Genomic DNA, 19,731 nt, shown 5'->3' with positions numbered 1-19,731 from the left:
TAGTCAATTTAAACGGGACTGATCAGTGTGAATATTCACGAGTCAGTATCATATAAACTGCATGAAAATGAAAAAATCAATGCGAACTATATGTTTAGTCATTCGCCAACTGTTCTGGCTCGGGCAAACGTGATACTATAATTCCAAAAGGTTGATACGCAGGAAGAAGCGACTGTAAGGTAAGCGCAGTGATAAGGTATTTAAATGTGCATTATTCAGAATCAAACAGTTTCATCATTAGTGAAATTCCGGAGGTCTAAATTGAGAGTCTAAATTGTGTCAATGTCCCTAGTCTCTATCTAGATTGGTTAGGAATGGGTCTGAACGATAATAAGGGTAAAGTGGTAACCTGTGTACCCGTTAAGTCAATAACATAACTTATTTGAAATTCGTTTGTAATTTTTGTAACAAGCGACCAAACATCGCGAATTTCTTTATTTTCTGCAACCAGCCTGACCATCGGGCTTCTTTGACTAATCTCCTTAATGAACTAGACCACCTGCAGGTAGGACCCCACTTTCGCTCACTCCCAAAACGCAGAAAATGTAATTTCCTATTATATGGTAACCCTGATATCTATACCTCCCATCAAACATATTTTCTCTGCTCGAGATCTTATACAGCCACCAAATTATTTCAAAAGTAGCTAAATTTATTGCTGAAAATTATGATCGTTGTAACGAAAATTAGAAGGTTATGACTGTACCAGGTACTTTTTTCTTTTTCTTTCTCGCTTTCTACTCTGTATTTACCAAGTTATTGCTACATCTAACCGTCATATAATCTATTTATAACTTCTTTTCTAAATCACGCCCATAATGCTGATTACAGCGCGTGGCGTGGTAACCGTATGTTTGGTAAAATTTTGATGGTTAAAATAAAAGAATTGTTTGTATAAAAAAAAGGAAATTCGTTGCTGACCTAAATACTATTAAAGTTATCATTTTACTATAATCCACGTTTATTTCGGATTGGGAGGGGTGGTTCAAGCCACATTATGGTAATCGCAAAGGGAAGTTGGCGGCACTTTACGGGCTTATTTACTGGGTTATATCTATGTTGTTATTTTTAACCAACATGATATTCAACTTGGTGGGCCAACATTATCTTACAAAAGATCTTTTCAACTATAGACTGTTGAATTATCACAATCAGGGATTTCCCAAAATGCAAAATTACTAATATACATGTATTCTTAAATTCAACTGCTAGGCGTTGGAAATGCTTGTTTATGTAATGAATTGGATATTTGTTATTGTTGTGATTGTGATCAGTGCTGCGTCATTTACAGAGTCATTGCGTAAGTAACAACTGGGAAAATATGTCACAATTTCAAAGGATCTCAATGATATAGATTAAAGACGAATTATCAGTTTAATCTTTGTAGTCATTTATCGGATGAACGAATCATTTTGACGAATTGCATTTAAGAGATTCCTTACTGAATTGCTTTTTTTGGAAATATAGGCTGTAGATCAAAGATGACAATGTGTGTTGCTGATTTTCAATGTTGCGGCGGAATGTGTAGAGACGGAGCATGTAGCTAACCGTTGGCGATTGTTAAGCCAGCCGTCAAATGACCTGTTTTAGTTGAATTCAATAAAACTGCGAATAAATAAATCATGATGGGATTGTTTACTGATTCGTGGGTGAAGCATTTCATTGATCAATAATACGTGCTGTCCGTTCCAGGAGGAGTAATATCAATTGTCATTGCCAGTTCCGTTTTAAATGTTTTATTTCGACTTCTCTAAAAACTTAATTATTCCTTCGACGTTTTAGATTTTATTTGGACGGAAATTATCGACCGGTTTTCACTTATAGCCTCGATATTTGATAATTAATCGCGCTGTCATAGGATGAATCTTCTCACATTTGGGATGACTCAATTGTTTGTTCGTTGCCACCAGAGGAGAAAACTTGGAATCATATACAATGTGTCTACAGTAGAACCTTGTTACAACAAATGATAAGTGATAATTCATTCTATTCATGAAATCCTCTCTAATCGCATATGATGTTGCCAGTTGTTACTCACCCCATGACTCTGCAACACTAACCACAATCACAACAATAGCGCGTGCGCGAGTAATGAAATAAGGAAACATTTACTTCAGAATTTTCGGATACCTAAAATTACAGGGATGAGAACGCAGATCTATAAAATCCATGTTATTTTTTCTTGAGTTATTCACACGAACCAGCTATAAGCCGCCAGTAGTTTTGTGCGCCGAAGGCGTGAGTCAATCCTGCAGGGGTTCGGGCTTCCCCAAAGAAATTCTTTTAAATCAAAAGCGTTTTCCGAGCATATAGAGCTAACTTGAACCCATGAACGATTGTTATGTTTGGATGCATGAATAACAAAAGTTTGTTTTGGCGGGGTCGCCAAAACAAATATTAGCGCGAGAAAACAAATATTTCGGGTGAGAAAACAAAATAATTTGTTTTCTCGCGCTAAATATTTGTTTTCTCGCGTTGATATTTGTTTTCTCGCGTTAATATTTGTTTTCTCGCGTTAATATTTGTTTTCTCGCTATAAAGTTTGTTTTGCGATTTTTCGTGCTCGAAAAATCTCGGCGTGGCCCGAATCAGCCCCCATAATAACGAGACGAGTTATATAGGTTAACTGTTTATTTGACGCACGAGCTTTGGCTACATATGTATAGAAGCCTCATCAGGTGAATGAGTGATAGTATATTTGGATGGTAATGGCTATTTTCAACGTGGCACACCCTCATTCGATGACAATCAACATCATATGCAGTTGTACTGGTCGTGCCCCTAAATAAATGCATTTAAGTGCGCTGACGAATTTCGCTAAAATCATCAAAGTGACGTATCACAGTTAGAGGCCTTCGCCACACACTACCTCAGTTATGTACATAATTATTGTCGCTGCGCGCGTGTCTGCAACTGATCGGTATGATACATTCTGGTAGTAGTAGATACAAAATCAGATCAGTAGCAATACCCGATTATGCAATTAAAAGCAACGCGACGATAAGGAAAGCATACACTGAATTATTTATAATCAATCGTTTTCAATTGGCTCTCGTTTAACAAATCTTTTGTCAGATAATTTACAAAATCTGAAATAATGCTGTAATATATTCGGTGCAATGCAGCGACGACGGTTTTTTTTCTGCATTGCAAAATTGAATTCCGTTTTATGTTGTGGTTCTGTTTATCTACCAGTGATGTGGATCCGGGTTGGGTTCTCCAACTAGCGTTGGTAATGATATCTCTCGGTGATGTTGCGAGGGATACTCTCTTACAAGAAGTATACAAGATTATTCCCCGGAGCTCCCGTGCTTACTAAAACCTCCCTTTTTATATTACTTTCTCTTTAGTAACGTGTGCAGGCCCTCTTCCACACATGGCTTGGAATTCATGGCTTGTGTATGCGTGATGACGTATCCGCACACGTCACAATTATCTATAAATATATTTTTGCACTCATCAGAGCTCATGTCCGCACCATATTAGGTTTTCCTACGTAGACACATACGTCACTTCCAGACTCGTTTATTTATGTTATTTCTATTTATGTTTATGTATGACGTACGTATCCACGCAGGTTGCAACACTGGCCATGAACTCCAGCTTCCGTACATTAATTGTTGACATCGTTTAACCGCTGATAACTGAAACCATATAATATGTTCCCTGAAAGCTTGTTGATATAATTCATGAAAGGCCAAAAATATATGTCCTGAAAGTCTTCATAATATTACCACTCTCTGTGTATTTTACATTGCAATCATTATTATTTGAAGGCATAATTTCGCGATCTACAGCTGATTCAACCATCGCTAGGAGTAATAGGGATAATAGGGGTTCAGGCCAAAGGTCGAAGGGTCGAGCACACTCTCCCCTTCAACCTTTGACTTGAACCCCTATTATCCCTATTACTCCTAATAATTTCATATAAATGAACATTATTTACATGAATTTCATATATTTTAAAATCATTTATATGTTAATTACAAAAGTGTGAGTAAAGTGTGAGTAATAATTCATATTCTAACAGATTTCGAATAAAAATATAAGTAAAATAAATGGATAATTAAAAGGATATAAAAGTGTGAGTAAAGTGTGAGTGAAATAGTTTATATTTTAAACATATTTCAATATTTATATTTGTATGAGTAAGATTTTCAAAAATTAAAAGTGTCAGTAAAGTGTGATTGAAATAATTCATATTTTAACATTGAATATTTATATTTGAATGAGTTTTAATGGAAGTTTTGTTATAAAAATGAAGACAGAAGAAGAAGAACCTAAATTCAAAATCGAACTAAAAGAAACCAATAGATTATTTTCACAGTTAAACATTAGAAATTATATTTCAGCAACAAATTTAGTATCCGCAAGATATTATAAAATTGATAACATTACTATGATTAATCAAACATCATCAAATGAAACATATTTAATTACTGAACTAGTAGATACTTTTGATAATGGTGTTAAAAATCCTAAAGTATTCAATACAGTTTTAAATTTTAAAGGAACTTTAGATGAAAACATAATAAATATTCTTCAAATTCCTTTCAATGAAAGAAAAAGTGATATTATACTTGCCTAAGATTACAATGATTTGATTAACTTAAGAATTGAAAAAAGACAATTATATTATTTCTATTTTAATAATAAACAAATTATCTATAATGAAAATTCGTCAAATATTAATGAATTATCGAATATTATGAATTATTTTATAGTTGACGTTTACGGAATTTACGGAGCAGAAGAAGGACTTTAGATAATTTTACAATGTATTTACTAATAGATAGATTTGCAGTATGGGTTGATCCAGTATCTTCTATCTCTTAAACACAAGATTGTTTATAGGGATACTGTTACATTTCATTGGTACTAGATCCATCATTTATCATGACAAGTCCCTAACCTTGTGATTGTATCCGGATCAGCTAAAACCGCTGTCTGAAACTTAAAATATTATAGAATAAACATTATTTTTTATTTCTTCAATCTAGCAAGAACATTATGGACATATAAACACAACATTGATTGAGGTGGTAGACAAATTGGCTTTTGCTCAGGGTTAAATTGAAATTTAAGTTGAAAGAGGTGAACAACAGTACGACCAGGCGTAAGTCAATTTATCAATAATTACATTTTCATGTATTGTACGAATTCTAGTTAATCCTAAAACTTCTGTTTGTCCATAGCTATGATGAAAACTGAAGAACCAAGCATTGAAGGAGTCGAGGAAGAAGGTATGCATATGCTTGCATGACATACATACATACATACATACATACATACATACATACATACATACATGTATATATGTTATATCATTTAAAATTCTTCATGGAATGGATAGTCTCTATGCTTTTCTGCTCCCCTAAAAATAGTAAAGAAGTTGTTTTCACACATGCAGTATAATCTATTACAATGTCAATGAAACAAGATCATTCAATCTTACCAATCGAAGGCAATCCTTCTCTTCTGCTCAAAAGAATCAATCACTTTCATCTCATCTTCGGACAGCTCAAAGTCAAATACATTGATATTTTGTTCAATGCGGCTACGTGTCACACTTTTAGGAATCGCAATCGCTCCCCTTTGAATAATGTAGCGTAGAACAACCTGAATGAATTTGAAATGTATTTAAATGTACGTATGAATCTACATTTTCAATCTTTGCAGTAAATCTTTTTGAATTTTTTTTTCTTTTTCAAACCTGAGCTGGAGTTTTCCCATGTTTTTCTGCTATTGGTTTCAATCTTTCGTCAGCAATTACCAATGGTTCGTCATCCTTTTGCCTAGAAATGACAATCAATTAGCTGATTAGTGACTAATGAGAATTTTTGTACAATTCGATTCATAATAGATAACGTTATACTCACCAGCCCCTTTGTGGAGAACCAAAAGGACTGTAAGCAGTAACTGAAATATTCCTTTCTCGGCAGAAATTCATCAGTTTTGAGTTGTTGAAGTACGGATGACATTCCACCTAAAATAAAAGACTATTTCTTTCAAAGTAATCGTAACGATAATGTATTATTTTTTTCATGGCGATAAATTCGATATTAATTCTGTTACCTGGATGTTTGCTGGTTTTATGGTTCCCTCATCAATGATCATTTGCACCTGTTTACTATTGAAATTCGACACTCCAATCGCCTTAACCAAACCCATATTAACAGCTTTTTCCATTTCCTTAAAATGCAATGGTTGGTTTTCTGAACAATACATTTTCTGAACACACATATTATCACATGTTTTCTTCTCAGATTGTAGCTCATTTTTATTACCTTCCAAGTATCAATAAACGGTACATCTGAAAACATGATATTACCATCTTTGTCTGTCAGAACTATTTCTTTTCCTTCCTTACAAAAGAGATATGTATAGAACTCAGTGGAACATTGTTGTTGTTGAATTGGCTTTAAAAACACAGTCAATAACGACTTACTTTGAATGCCATAGGCCAATGTATTAAAAATAGATCCAGATATTCAAGTTGTAAGTTGTTCATTGATTCTTTTAAAGAGGGTAACACCAAATCTTTGCGATGAAATGTATTCCATAGCTTAAAAATTCAAATCTTAAAGCATGAATAGATTTTTAAAGCTGAAGGAAAATGCCAATTTTGGCTAGTGAACATCATCATCATTTTCTTTGATAGGATATCTTTGAATGTATTGGAAGTCAAATCAGACAATAATTTGCGGCTGGTTCCTAGGACAACATATGTCATTATGCATTATGTCAGTAACGGTAATATACCAGTAATGTTATGGGGGTCATTCATTTATTACATACGCAAACATTTGCTGTTTTTGAGATCCATACCACACACCATTGACTAATTATCACAATTGCTCCTATCCTGCGTATGCGTTCAATTGAAAACAATAGAAATAGACGTAGGCCTACCGCTTTTGTCTATCACAGACCTGACACTGTGTGCGACTCTAGTTTCAGCGCTTATGAAGACAGAAGGCTTGTAGTTAGATATAAGAAACGATATGAAATGGAAATATTGAGTAAAATATGCTTAAATTCATGAAATTAGGTGAGCCTCTTCTTTAATTTCCGCAGGTTTTGTTACTCCCAGTTTCATTTTTATACGTGATCATCCTCCCAAGCCAGGATCTCGCTGTACTTGTATAGCAAATTGGTGCAAGCACCTTGCAAGCAAATACCTTGGTTTGATAGGCTTTTACGTGAATATATCAGCGAGACCCGCTTAGAAAATAACAAATCTATCAGTTCTAGACTATGTTGTAAAATGTCGTTCACTTGCGTTCATTGAAATCACTTAAAAACAACACACATTTATTTTAAAATGTACTAACTGTAGCGTACGAATCTGTCACTCTTCGAAGAATTGACACTACCATTACTGTGTACGTAAAAATTGAAAAATGAATGACCCATGATATAGCAGTACTGGTTGTGTTAATATTGCAAGAAGCCACAGTTCAGTGAATGTCTGATCCCATTTCAATCTGATAACCTGTTTTTGACAATTGCAATTGAAATATGTTATTCAGGTATTCTATTTTAGAATTGAACTTGAAGAACTACCTTGGTCGTAATAAAAAGATCTTCTCTTTTAACAGTGCCATCCTTGATCTTAGCCGATATTGCACATCCAACTTCCTTTTCATTCATATACAAAGTTGCTGTATCTATGTGACGGTATCCACAGTCTATTGCATCCTTTACCACTTGTTCACATTCACCACCTACTGACTGCAATAAGAAATTGTTGCAGTTTTTGACTGGATGTTGAGGTTGACACTAGACACAGCTCATATGTAAACAACAAATGGAATAACCGGAAATATATCATTTACTGTTTTCGGACCGTTTATAGAATAGTCCAATACTCTTCTTCGGATTAGCAGATGTCCTGAGTGCGAGAAAGAAGAACGAATGGCCAAAATTCTAAATCTATCGAATCATGATTCGGATTACTCACCTGCCAAGTACCGAGCCCGAGGACGGGCATGTTGACACCATTAGCGATGGTCACAGATTTTACTGCAATACTCATTTTTTATACTCGCCTTGAACCAGCCACCTGCCAGGGCATCACATCAAACCAACCAAAATGGGCGGTGGAGCGTCTCTAACGCAAGAGATCGGCGCATGCGCTGACATATATTTCGCTAGACGTTAACAACTGCAATAATAAAAAACCAACGTGGTTTTGTGGAATGACAATTGTGAATAGGAACGAGACGATAGTGAACATACAAATAAAAAAACCCACTGTAGATATGTAGAAAAGTTTATTTTCTAACAGTTTCGGGTTTACCTAAACCCCATCACCAGAGAAACTAAAATCATAGGTGAATAGGAACCTCTGCTCACAATTGGGAGACGAAAAAAAAACCAGACTGAGCAAAAGCACAACACAAAGAAATAAACAATAAACATTCATTAGTCACATTCATTGTACATGTATGAGGATTATCAATTTAACTTTGGCATGACTGATGCACTGAACCTTTAGTTCTGAAGTGTGAATCCAACTCACGCCATCTACCGGGTACGTTGGCGCAGTCATTGAGGGACGTTTCATCCACGCAAAAGGTGCGCAGGTATTGATGGGATATAATAGTTTGGTATTGATATATCCCCTCCTTTTGGGTTCAAATGACCGCCTATTTGGTATTAAACTAAATATATTATATTTTGGCTATAATTTTCAAACTGGAATTAGATGATACCAATCCATGTACCTTTGTTTGGCCCCACAACATTTGAAAATGCAGTAGATTATGCCTCAGATTGTTGGATGACTGGGCAAGGTTTATTAGTCACTTCCTCAGACGACCCTTCTCGTCCTCTCACATCTGCGCCTCATCGGCCCAAAAATTATTGGCCCCACCCACTATCCAAAGCAAGCTGAGATCGATTGTATTTTGTTTATGTTGTTTGGCACCCTTATTTTTAACTTTAAAAAAATCTTAAGATTAGGCGCACGGGCAATTTTGTGGCGCGGGGCAATACATTCATGACAGCGCTTGAGTTGAGACCTGAACAGTGCGCAACTTCTTTCATAATTCTGTCGTCTGTGTTACTCGGAATGAATAAGTATATTGTACTTGCAAAATGGTGGCCCTGTTGTGGTACGAAAATCTCCACTTGTCGTTGTGGGATTAACGATCTGTACCACTTGTTATTCCACTAGACTCTCCACCACTTAAAAAGGTCAGATCTTCGATATTTTGGGCGATTTTCTTTGGCCACTGGCCACGCCGAACACAGGCGCCCTCAACAAAACTTATTTTTTTACAATGTACAATTCTATATGTGTTGGGAACTGCCACTCGCCTCTATTCTTTCATTAAAAGTCTCTGGCTGTGCGCTTCACCAATTCAAGTCCCCGACTTCGACACTATTAAGCCGTTTCATATCGTCTTTTTCTTTGTGATGTGTGCTTTTTTCTTCCCACACCCCCCCCCCCGCACGGTCTTCTAGACCACGTGGGTTTATTAAGCGCACAGCGAGCTGCGAACTCAAGTTAATCGCGAGTACGAGGTAAATTCAAATTTTCTATATTTCTCCATATTCACAAAATATGTCAAAATGCAAATTTTAGTTCGGATTTCCCCGTAGTAACCGATCGGAAGACTGGATTCGAATCCCACAAAAACACAGTCCCTAAGCAACGGAGTGAATTTTTTTTAGAATAAAGCGCGCCGGTTTCACAGGAGCCCCGGAGAATAACGCGCGCGTGGTCCGCGTGTTACAGAATGTCCCGCTTACAACGTGTACTGAATAATTATTTTTCTTTTAAATTTTATCACGGGTCCCTTAATTCGCTCGAAGATCTATCATATTTTGGGTGATTTTCTTTGGTCACGCCGACACTGGGTGCCTTCCTACAGCAAGACCTACATTTTTTACAATGTAGAACTTGGGAACAAATTTCTTGTGTAAAACTATATAGAACTATTAAAGCCGTGAGGATTTAATGTAGAACATATCTGACGATACAGAAAGATTTATTGTCGTATGAAAGATAAGCAAACCGGAAAACTCTGAAAACAAACAAGGCTTTCAATTTGTAATCAACACTCGGCAAAGCATGTTTTTTTCGCAAAAATGAATTCCTTTTCTATATTTGATCATGGTGAATCTTCGCCCATAGATCTTCGATATTTTGGGTGATTATATATTTTTGGTGATTTTCTTTGGCCACGTACCACGCCGAACACAGGTGTCCCCGCCGCCGGCAGCTGTTTTTACAATTTAGAATTCGAGTTGCCTGGGTAGAGCTCTAAAATTTTAAATCTAAATAAATACCTGTATTTATTCATTAAAATTCTAAGTCTGGCTGTGAGCTTCACCAAGTTTGACGTATTATTGTAACCGTTATTGGATTAGCGAAAGATACGCCCGTCTGCGCATGTTCCGGTCTCGAAATGTGAAAAATAAAATAGCCATGCGCTAAGACATATATCGTATCGTATCGTATCGTATCGTATCCGTTTGGTACTCTGGTCTCTTAGACCTTGACCTCTCCTAGCGTAAATAAAAATCACTACTGCAGCTTTGGTTGGTGCGCAGTTTTATAAATTCGTAAATCGATGCTCTGTCCGCTTACTATTCCGCGTACTATTCCGTTTCCGCTAGCGTTTTTATGACACAATTCTAAAAAGTTTCATATATACACACGTAACATATGTTCAGAGTTTAATCCTTATAGGAATACTGCTTCGGGTGCGTACTCCAATGTCTGTCAAGCCTGACCTTAAAGCAATCCACCTAACAACTTCTAACGGTAGCGAATTCCAGATCTGGATCGTTCGAATGCTGAAAAAGTATTTTCTACAGTTTAATTTTGCTCTTGACAGAAACAATTTAAATGGATGACCGCGAGTTCTAGTGGACGGTACCCTGGGTAGAAAGTTTGGTGGGGAGGGACATATACCATGTACATATTTGTACGTGTTGATTGCATCACCCCTCATTCTTCTATAGACCAGGGTTGGAAGTTTAAGTTGTTTTAGGCGCTGTTCATAGGATAAATTCTGTAATCGGGGAACCATCCTAGTCACTCTCCTTTGGACTGCCTCAATAGCGTCAATATCCTTTTGATACTGCAAGGCCCATACTACATTAGCATACTCTAATATCGGTCGAATTAGGGCCTTATACAGAGGTATCAGTGTATCCTCTTCTAGATAGACGTATGTGTTTTAAATAGCTGATAATGTTCTGTATGCTTCGTTCACTACATATCAGTTTATTGTCGACGTCTACTCCTAAGTCTCTCTCACACTTGATTTCCTCCAATGGTAAGCGGTTTCCCTCAGCATCGTTCATGTGGTACCTAAAATCCGGTGGGTTTCTACCTATTCTCATTACTTTGCATTTAGCCGTTTGAAATCCCAGTTGCCATTTGTCAGACCAATCTGTCATTCTGTCAATATTTGCCTGTAAATTCTCACAGTCTTTGATTTTTTCGATGATGTTATGTGCTTTAGTGTCATCTGCAAACATACCCACGCAACAATCTAACACATCTGGCAAATCATTGATATAAATAACAAATAGTATTGGACCCAAAACCGATCCTTGGGGTATGCCGCTAGTGACAGCCGCTGATGATGACGATTGACCATTAATAACTACTTTTTGTTCTCTAGCTGACAGAAAATCATTAACCCATAGACATACCTCGTCCGATAGCCCGTAACTATGCATCTTTTTCAAAAGTCGTTGGTGTGGGACTCGGTCAAACGCCTTTGCAAAATCTGTATAAATGACATCTACACTTTTTCCAGAGTCTAGGGCAGTTGTCCAGTAATTTAGTGCTTCCAGCAAGTTCGTCACGCAGTTTTTTCCTTTGACAAAACCATGCTGGTGATGACTGATCAAACCATTGATTTCTAAATGCTTCATGATATGATCTCTTATGAAGCTTTCCATTATTTTTGAGCAGATCGATGTAAGACTAACTGGTCTGTAGTTTACACCCTCGGCTCTATTTCCCTTTCCTTTGTATAATGGGGTCACGTTGGCTTCTTTCCAGTCGTTTGGTACTATACTATTACTCAAACTCTTGCGAAATATGAGTGTTAAGGGTTCCGCTATAGCCGAAGCCACTTCCTTTAGCAGTCTTGGATGCAGGCCATCTGGTCCCATACTCTTGAACACGTTTAAGCTTGATAGTTTTTTTTCCACTGCCTTGCTTGTAATATGAATGTGCTGAAAAGGCACCAGAATCTGTCTATTTTGCGGTTCAGGGATGATTGTCAGGTTTTCTGTAAACGCTTTAACAAACTGATTATTTAGCAATTCTGCTTTCTCTATTTCATTACTGACCTTAACTGATGTGCCTGGGATAAGGTATAGATGACTTAGCTTTTGTTTTGTACTTGGCGTAAGCCCAAAAATCCTTCGGGTTAGTCTTAACTGATGTAGCCAATCCTTTTTCGAAGTTTCTAACTGCAACCCTGATTTCATTCTTAACCTCTGTTCTGGTTGCCTTGTACTCCATATAATTTGCTCGCGACCTATCGGCCTTGTATTTCTTAAACAGACGATGTTTTGTCTTTACCTTGTGAATAATAGTTCTGGATAGCCACTTCGGTTTACTCTTATTATTTCGATTCCATCGTTTCGGGATATACTTTTCGCTACATCCATGAAGGCAATCCTTGAAAAATATCCAACTCCCGGCAACATCTAATTTTTGTATCTCATCTGTCATTTTGGCTTCTACAAGTTTTTTATTTATTGAGCTGTAGTCTGCAGAATCGTACATAAGCCTCACAGTATTAGCGCCTCTAGATGAGTTAGAAGAAAGTGGAGCATTTATTTCGAACAGAAGAACATTGTGGTCGCTAAGACCGATAGCTGGCAAATGGTCTATCTCCCCGATAATATTTTCGTCACTTACCAAAACTAGGTCTATGAGATTCTCTCTTTGTCCATACCTATATCTTGTCGGTTCCTGTACCATCTGCTCTAGCAGATTATCCCTCATCACATCGAGGAACCTTGCTTCAATATGTGGGTATTTATGAGTGGTTGATGTATTTGACCAATCTATACCGGGGAAGTTGAAGTCACCCATTATAATCGTTTTCTTTCCTGATTTCATATTGCTATTTATAATCTCAAGTAGTTTCGCATCATTTTGCTCAGTACTATTAGGGCTTCTATATATACAGCATAAACGCAGCACACCGTTTTCTGTCCTTAGATCAAACCATAGGGACTCCTGAAAATTCTGATCTACAATACTGACAGGAATAACCGGAAATTCCTCCTTTATATACACACAAATACCCCTGCCTTCACAATCAATGTTGCTGTAAGGTATGTTATATCCATCTATCTTCAGATTTTCTGCTTGTAAGCTATATATTGAGTGTTTTGGTTTCACCTCGGTTACACAAATAATATCAGGGGCATGACGTATTGTGACAACTTTTAACTCGTTCAGTTTATTCTTTAATGAGTCCGCATTCGTATAAAGAATTTTACAATATTTTGGCCCGTTATCTACGGGCATCAGATCGAAAGGGCTGCCTCTTGACAATTTTGTTGTTCCGTATAATAAGGTCATTTTCGCCAGTATCTTCCCTGCGTTGCAGTTCTTGTCTTAGCATCTTATATTGTTCTCTGTCTTTCTTCGATCTATCAGCTGTAATATGTAATTGTTCCAGTATCGTTTTATCTGTCTCATTTACACTTCTCCTTTCGCTAATTTTGCTTAACACTTTTACTGGACGTATCGGCCCCACTCCGCGCGGTTCCGCCACCGCGCGGGATTTACGCGAAGCAGCAAACACAAACGTGGCCACTCTCTCAATTTTCAATGATAGAAATCGTGTGTGCATTTCAATTATTTCGGCTGTTAGGGTTTTAAGGCACAATATAAGTTGATGATGTGATATGGCGATGTTAATTAATGATAATTCCGCAGTGAAGCTAGTCACGAACGGTGCCGATTGAGTGTACAGCTGCCAAAAACACTGAAATGTGCGTAGTTGCGTAACTATTTGCAGTGAATTGCAGACGAAACATGAAGCCTTAACGGCCGTTAAAAAAAAATATACCAATCGCAATTGTAAAATAAAAATGAGATAGAACCTAAGTTAAAATTCTGGCCATTTCTAAAATGTTATTACTAATTTTTAGTCAGTGCCGAACGTTTAGTTTTCCAACAGTAATGAGGGGTGGTAGGTAGTCATGCAATTCAAGTCATCATTTATTACACGTTACTTCCGTGTTGTTGAAAATCTGGCGAGTCCTGGACCAAACCCCAATGAACAATGTGATCTGTGTGCTGGCAACAAATGCACACAGATCACACTACACTACCCATTACACACTCCAGTACCCACAGCTTTCATATATCCATCCAAATATTTAGAATGTCTTTCTTCCTGGATCTTCCTTCGACCAGAACAAAACTTTAATAGGTCTTGTCTTTTGTTGTGTCGACGAAGAACGTAATCGGAATATTTGTCGAATTTTCAAAGTATTTGGGTAAACTGGTTCGACATTTATATCTGGATATGGATTTTTGTCCTGTATTCTAAAACCCAGTAACTTGAACAGACGTCATTATGAGTTTTCCGGTTTGCTCGGCTACCCGTACTGGCGGGGTAGTCTAGATAGGCAAATGAAAGCTCCGGTTTGCTGAACTACCCCTCTTTGCGGGGATGCGGTATGATGTTTGATCTGACAGTTTCAAGTGGCTAATGGGTGTTTCAAGTGCTTACAACGATGCTTATTACTTAATGTGGTAGGCCTACATGGTGGTTTAAAAAAAGATTTCATAATGATACGCTCAAAGTATAGGCCTACCGCGTGGGCTTCGTAGAAACACCACTGCCTGTGGCCTTCCCAAATTTTAATTGTTCTGTCCGATTTGGTTTCGTCCAATTGAAAGACTGCCTTTTCCAGTTAGGGCATTTTTGGATCACATCACTCAGGAAATGACTTACGCTTTTGGGCCCTTTCGTCGGTCCCACGTGTTTCATTTGAGCTATAGACCACATGGTGACACCATGATGGTCAGAAACTGACCAATTGAGATATTCCCGAGTCTGAACACCTGACTGCGAATTTCGGAAATTTATCAAGTCATGTTTGTTTTCAAACTACCCAGGTATCATCATTGCAAATTCATAAATTGACCATCACTGACCACCACTGACCAATTCAAACTTTTCGAATATGAGAACGATATACCGCGTTATGGTGTCAAACTAGAAAGGATTCGCCATAAATATTGAGAATTCATAAATTGACCATCACTGACCACCACTGACCAATTCAAACTTCTCGAATATGAGAACGATATACCGCGTTATGGTGTCAAACTAGAAAGGATTCGCCATTGAAAATTCATGAATTGACCATCACTGACCACCACTGACCAATTGAAACTTCTCGAATGTAAGAAAGATATACCGGTACTGCATTTGGTGTGAAACTAGAAAGCATTCCCCTAGAGAATTCATAAATTGACCATCACTGACCACCACTGCCCAAGTGAAACTTCTCGAATATCGTCGAATTCGAAAGTGGTTGTCGTCGTATTGTTATTTCTAGAGACCAGCAGCATGTTTTGCTACTGTTTCTGAATGGCGTTGACATTATGGAAATATATTACTCCTAAATAGGTTACACATCTGGATCACAGCACCTCACTTGCCGCAGCGCGTAATTTTGACTGCATAGTAATGCTAATACATAAACCTTTTTACTACTTGACTCAAAGCTTGACGCGAATCATCTGAACAGTACTGCGTTTGAAAACGAATAGAAAATGTTTGCGAGAAGCACCTGCAAATAAGTTATGATAAGATTAAATCTATGGTTAATCGATGCTTAAAAAAAACAATTAAATCACAGGCAAGATGACTAACAACCGTCTTTCAACCAATCAGCGCGATGCCAATTAATTAAATCATTAAACGCATTAGGCTCCTAATATTTGTGATCATTTGTCGTTCTTTAAACTTGGCCACTTTTGTTTCAGAAAACCGCGTACTAGACCAGTGGTCACCAAGGCATTAAAAAAGTTTTGAAAATTCGATGGTAACGATTTGTCCGTCAAAAAACTGTTTCGTTAATATTTCAAGTTTTTTTTAACTCTTGTACAGAATTCACTATATGAAAAGTGTTCATAGGAATTGAAATTCGGTGTGATATCAGTCACCTGTTACCCCTTTTTCATTGTCAGTTCTTTATTGCACTATAATGCGCTCTTCTAAAATAGAAAAGAACATGTGTGTTTCGTTATAAACAAGGTTAAATTCCAAACGCACATGAAATATCACACAATATACACATCTAGCATTTTCTCTAACTAGGCCCTTTCCAAATGGCAATTGTTTAGTTTTTTAACGGCCGACATTCAGAAGCACCTAAAAACCAGTGGTAGCGCTTGAGATTTTCAGTGTAGGTCACATCTCACATCGACTCGGCTCGCAGTCGGTTCGTTTAATGGGAACACATCTGGTTGACACTAGTTTCACAGTTGACGAAATCAGAAAACTTTTTTCAAATGCCTTTAATAACATCTTAAACATAGTATTCTTCTTAATTACATTTCGTTGATTCCATAGATATGTTTTTATGAAAATTGCTCCAGTTATAACGGATTCAAACATACATGCGAAATCATTATTTTCAAAATATTCAATTTTCTCCGCTTTTGAAGAAATTCTGACACAATATCATCTCCACTCGACACATGATTTTACTTCGGCGCCTTTAAGGGAGTGTCCCTTAAAGTTGAGTTCTTACTTAGTCAAACAAGGAGATATGCCTGATTCCTTTTTAAAATTTAGATTTCGACAGATATCATCAAATTACTAGAAAGGGACAGCAGCGTTCGGTCATCCACGAAAAATACCTAAAATGCAGTCCTAGGGTTATGGAAAACAGGACACGAAACATACAGAAAAATCCTTTGTTTGGTTGACTGAAATTATTATTGAACTCTTAAATAGCGACATTCAGAGAAACAAAAACATAAGAATATAATCTCGCCCACCCGTTAAAAAACATAACGTAATGATATGAGGCCATGTGTCATCTTTAATTGAAATCACATTATATTCATTCTCATGCGAGGATGGGTCTCCAAATTCATAGGATAAGGAGAATAATGGTTTGAATGATGAATACAACTGATAAAGCGCCAATTTCACTGATTCTTGCATATAAATGCTCAAAGGCGCTTTACAGTAATCGAGTAAACAGGTGCGTTTTTAGGAGTTTTTTTAATTTGAATTCAAATCGGGTGTTCATGACGACTATAGGCGCTTTTACGAAACTGAATCTTTGTAAATCGATTTAAGTTTCACGTTTACGGCTTGCGGTTTAGTGAATCCGATTTGGTAAATCAACTCGTTTATGGACGCGGTTTAGTAAATTGATTTATTAAATCGACTAACTTGCTCGGCGAGCAAGTTAGTGGCGATTTAGTCAGTGAAATCCAACATGGCGTCCTCTTCGACCGCGGGCTAAAGACATCTATTGCAGACCATCATCTATCAATAATTCGGTCACCATTGACGCCCATTTTCTTTCGAATCGCGACCTTTAGATTGATAAATTGATTCGACTCATCATCGAATCGGATTTAGCTAAACCGAATCAGATTCAATTTCGTAAAAGCGCCTTATAATTGAGAATTCTAGGGCTGGAGCAAGAAACGTGTGGGATCGTCCGCCAAGGTATCGCTAAGGAGTCAGTCCGTGGTGGCTATTGAAAGCGACGACCGCATATGAATGCATTGATTGAATGACATCTCAAAAGTCAGATTATATAAAATTAAACATGATATACGGATAGGTTCTTCCAATTTGGCCTATACTGGTAAAAATGAAATGACCCAATATGTGATATAAATGTTCAATCAAAAAGTAGAAACCGAATCCATAATTCAGTATGGTAGGCCTATTGTTACAACATCAAACACTCAAATTCAATCCTTTGTTAAATTGGAAGCCAGTGTAGATGAGCAAGTATCGTGGTCCCTGATTTTAGCTATCGTAATAATTCAAGCCACGCGATTTTGAACTGTTCAACAAGTTGGAGTTTGTGTAAAGATGAATGAGTTTGAAATGGAGTGGACTTCAGATATTACTGTTTGCATGCCTATGTCTATTACTTAATCTTTTTACTAATCATAGAAAATTGTGGTAAAATATTTGACTCGACGGTTGGTTTTAGATTGTATCTCTCCAAGCCAGAGGTAATCACTGATATCGGACTACAAAAAAATTCCTTGTGTAAAGCTCAACTTTGTAAATTCCTGGAAAAGCTCGCCTCGGATATTTCAATAATGATTAAACATTAATTTTCCCAACGAAAAACCTAAACAACCAATGTACGCTTGCTTTAAGTTTACCAATGCACTATCGTTGCTTTTTCTAGCTATTTGTACTGTTTGCCGCAAAAAGATTGCATCCTCTATTACAGGATTAAAGGATACAACTCTAAAACCAGTTAGTTTAAATTAACCATTATACAATATGATACATGACCAAATACACTGTTAATATGAAAAAGATCCAATATGTACACATTTCAAATCACAAGCCAAGTTTTATCATTAGAAAATAACGACACAACGTTCGATCGTTCACTAGAGATCATCTTTTTGAATTTGTACACAGTGAATTTTCGTATCGTATTATGGTATTATCAATTCTCCGCATTTGAGTGTGACTATTCTACGAATACAAAGTTATTTTTAGCAATGAAGTTTTAATTGTCATTTTAAATGATAACTATCCACTGGTATGTAAACTTACTAACTTTTGGCAACTGACCTCAAATCGTGGAATGGGCTCAGGTAGCCTGCTGATCCACTCTTTATTAATACTACTAAAGAAATATTCAGTATAAGAAGTAAAAAGTATATTAAAGTACTATTTATCTTTATATCGCAATAATTTGTGTACGTATGATTGAAAAACGATATTCTATGGAGTCTCGTGTTACGTACTTGTGATTATTGTGTATAAGATCAATAATTAGCAACCCTCCACGGATACGAAGCAGCCTAAGTTTACATCCTACCATAATTTTCTTTAAACTCTCAGCATTATATCAAGATCGGTCTTAGAAAATATATGAAGGACGTGTTCACAGGTTAACGAGGCCAAAAATCTTCCTCAAAATTTCAAATTTTTACGAGCAAAGATAATATACTTCATGCTTTTGGTGCAGAAATAATGGATGTCCACAAATTGCAAATTGTGTTTTCGAAGTAAACGATCCGAGTGTGGAATTGTTTCGAATTCAGGGTTCTCCCATTTACTCTCCGGTATTTTACAATGTTTCAATAAGATACGTAAGTCGCACTTTTGTTGTGATACAGCTTTCTCTATTGGTCAGCGTTGTGATCACTTAAAATTACCCATAAGTTTGAATTCTCACTGAACTACTACATCCCTTATAACGAATATATATTTCATATGAGGCGATTAACTTTGATGATCTGCGGTCAGTGGACAGCAGTTACGAAACATTCAAAACTACTACATTATCTTCCATCTATTCATTATTCATATATATGATATGATATGATATGATATAATATCTCCTTTAGTGTTCAGTTTAAACGTCTTGAACGCAAAAGTTTGACAAGTTTCGCATAATGGTACCGATACGCACGTTTACACTAGTGAAATGTGCACGTTACAGGCTAAAATGCGCACGTTACAATTACAAATCGAAACGTTGTTCGTTCAA

At 36.8% G+C, this 19,731-nt stretch overlaps 1 protein-coding gene across 3 annotated transcripts; it reads right to left on the bottom strand.

Moving 5' to 3' along the window:
- Positions 1-4,665: 4,665 nt before the first annotated feature.
- On the bottom strand, positions 4,666-8,099 carry LOC141901808 (aldo-keto reductase 1B-like). Of its 3 annotated transcripts, none has more exons than XM_074789291.1 (10): positions 7,964-8,099; positions 7,567-7,734; positions 6,449-6,565; positions 6,288-6,365; positions 6,076-6,192; positions 5,880-5,986; positions 5,714-5,795; positions 5,456-5,619; positions 5,309-5,374; positions 4,666-4,947 (listed from the first exon to the last, which is right to left on the bottom strand). In XM_074789291.1, exons 1-9 carry the CDS (start codon positions 8,036-8,038, stop codon positions 5,329-5,331), a joined length of 954 nt encoding a protein of 317 aa, XP_074645392.1. In that variant the 5' UTR covers positions 8,039-8,099; the 3' UTR covers positions 4,666-4,947; positions 5,309-5,328. The 3 variants fall into 3 exon arrangements, with proteins under 3 accessions (XP_074645392.1, XP_074645394.1, XP_074645391.1); XM_074789290.1 differs by having other exon boundaries at positions 4,668-4,953; XM_074789293.1 differs by lacking the exon at positions 6,449-6,565 and having other exon boundaries at positions 4,666-4,953.
- Positions 8,100-19,731: the final 11,632 nt, after the last annotated feature.

Source organism: Tubulanus polymorphus, chromosome 3 (assembly GCF_964204645.1).
Source record: "Tubulanus polymorphus chromosome 3, tnTubPoly1.2, whole genome shotgun sequence".
Classification (NCBI taxonomy): domain Eukaryota; kingdom Metazoa; phylum Nemertea; class Palaeonemertea; order Tubulaniformes; family Tubulanidae; genus Tubulanus; species Tubulanus polymorphus.
Note: the sequence above shows the minus strand (reverse complement) of the source record. Positions and strands in the feature narration are given on the sequence as shown.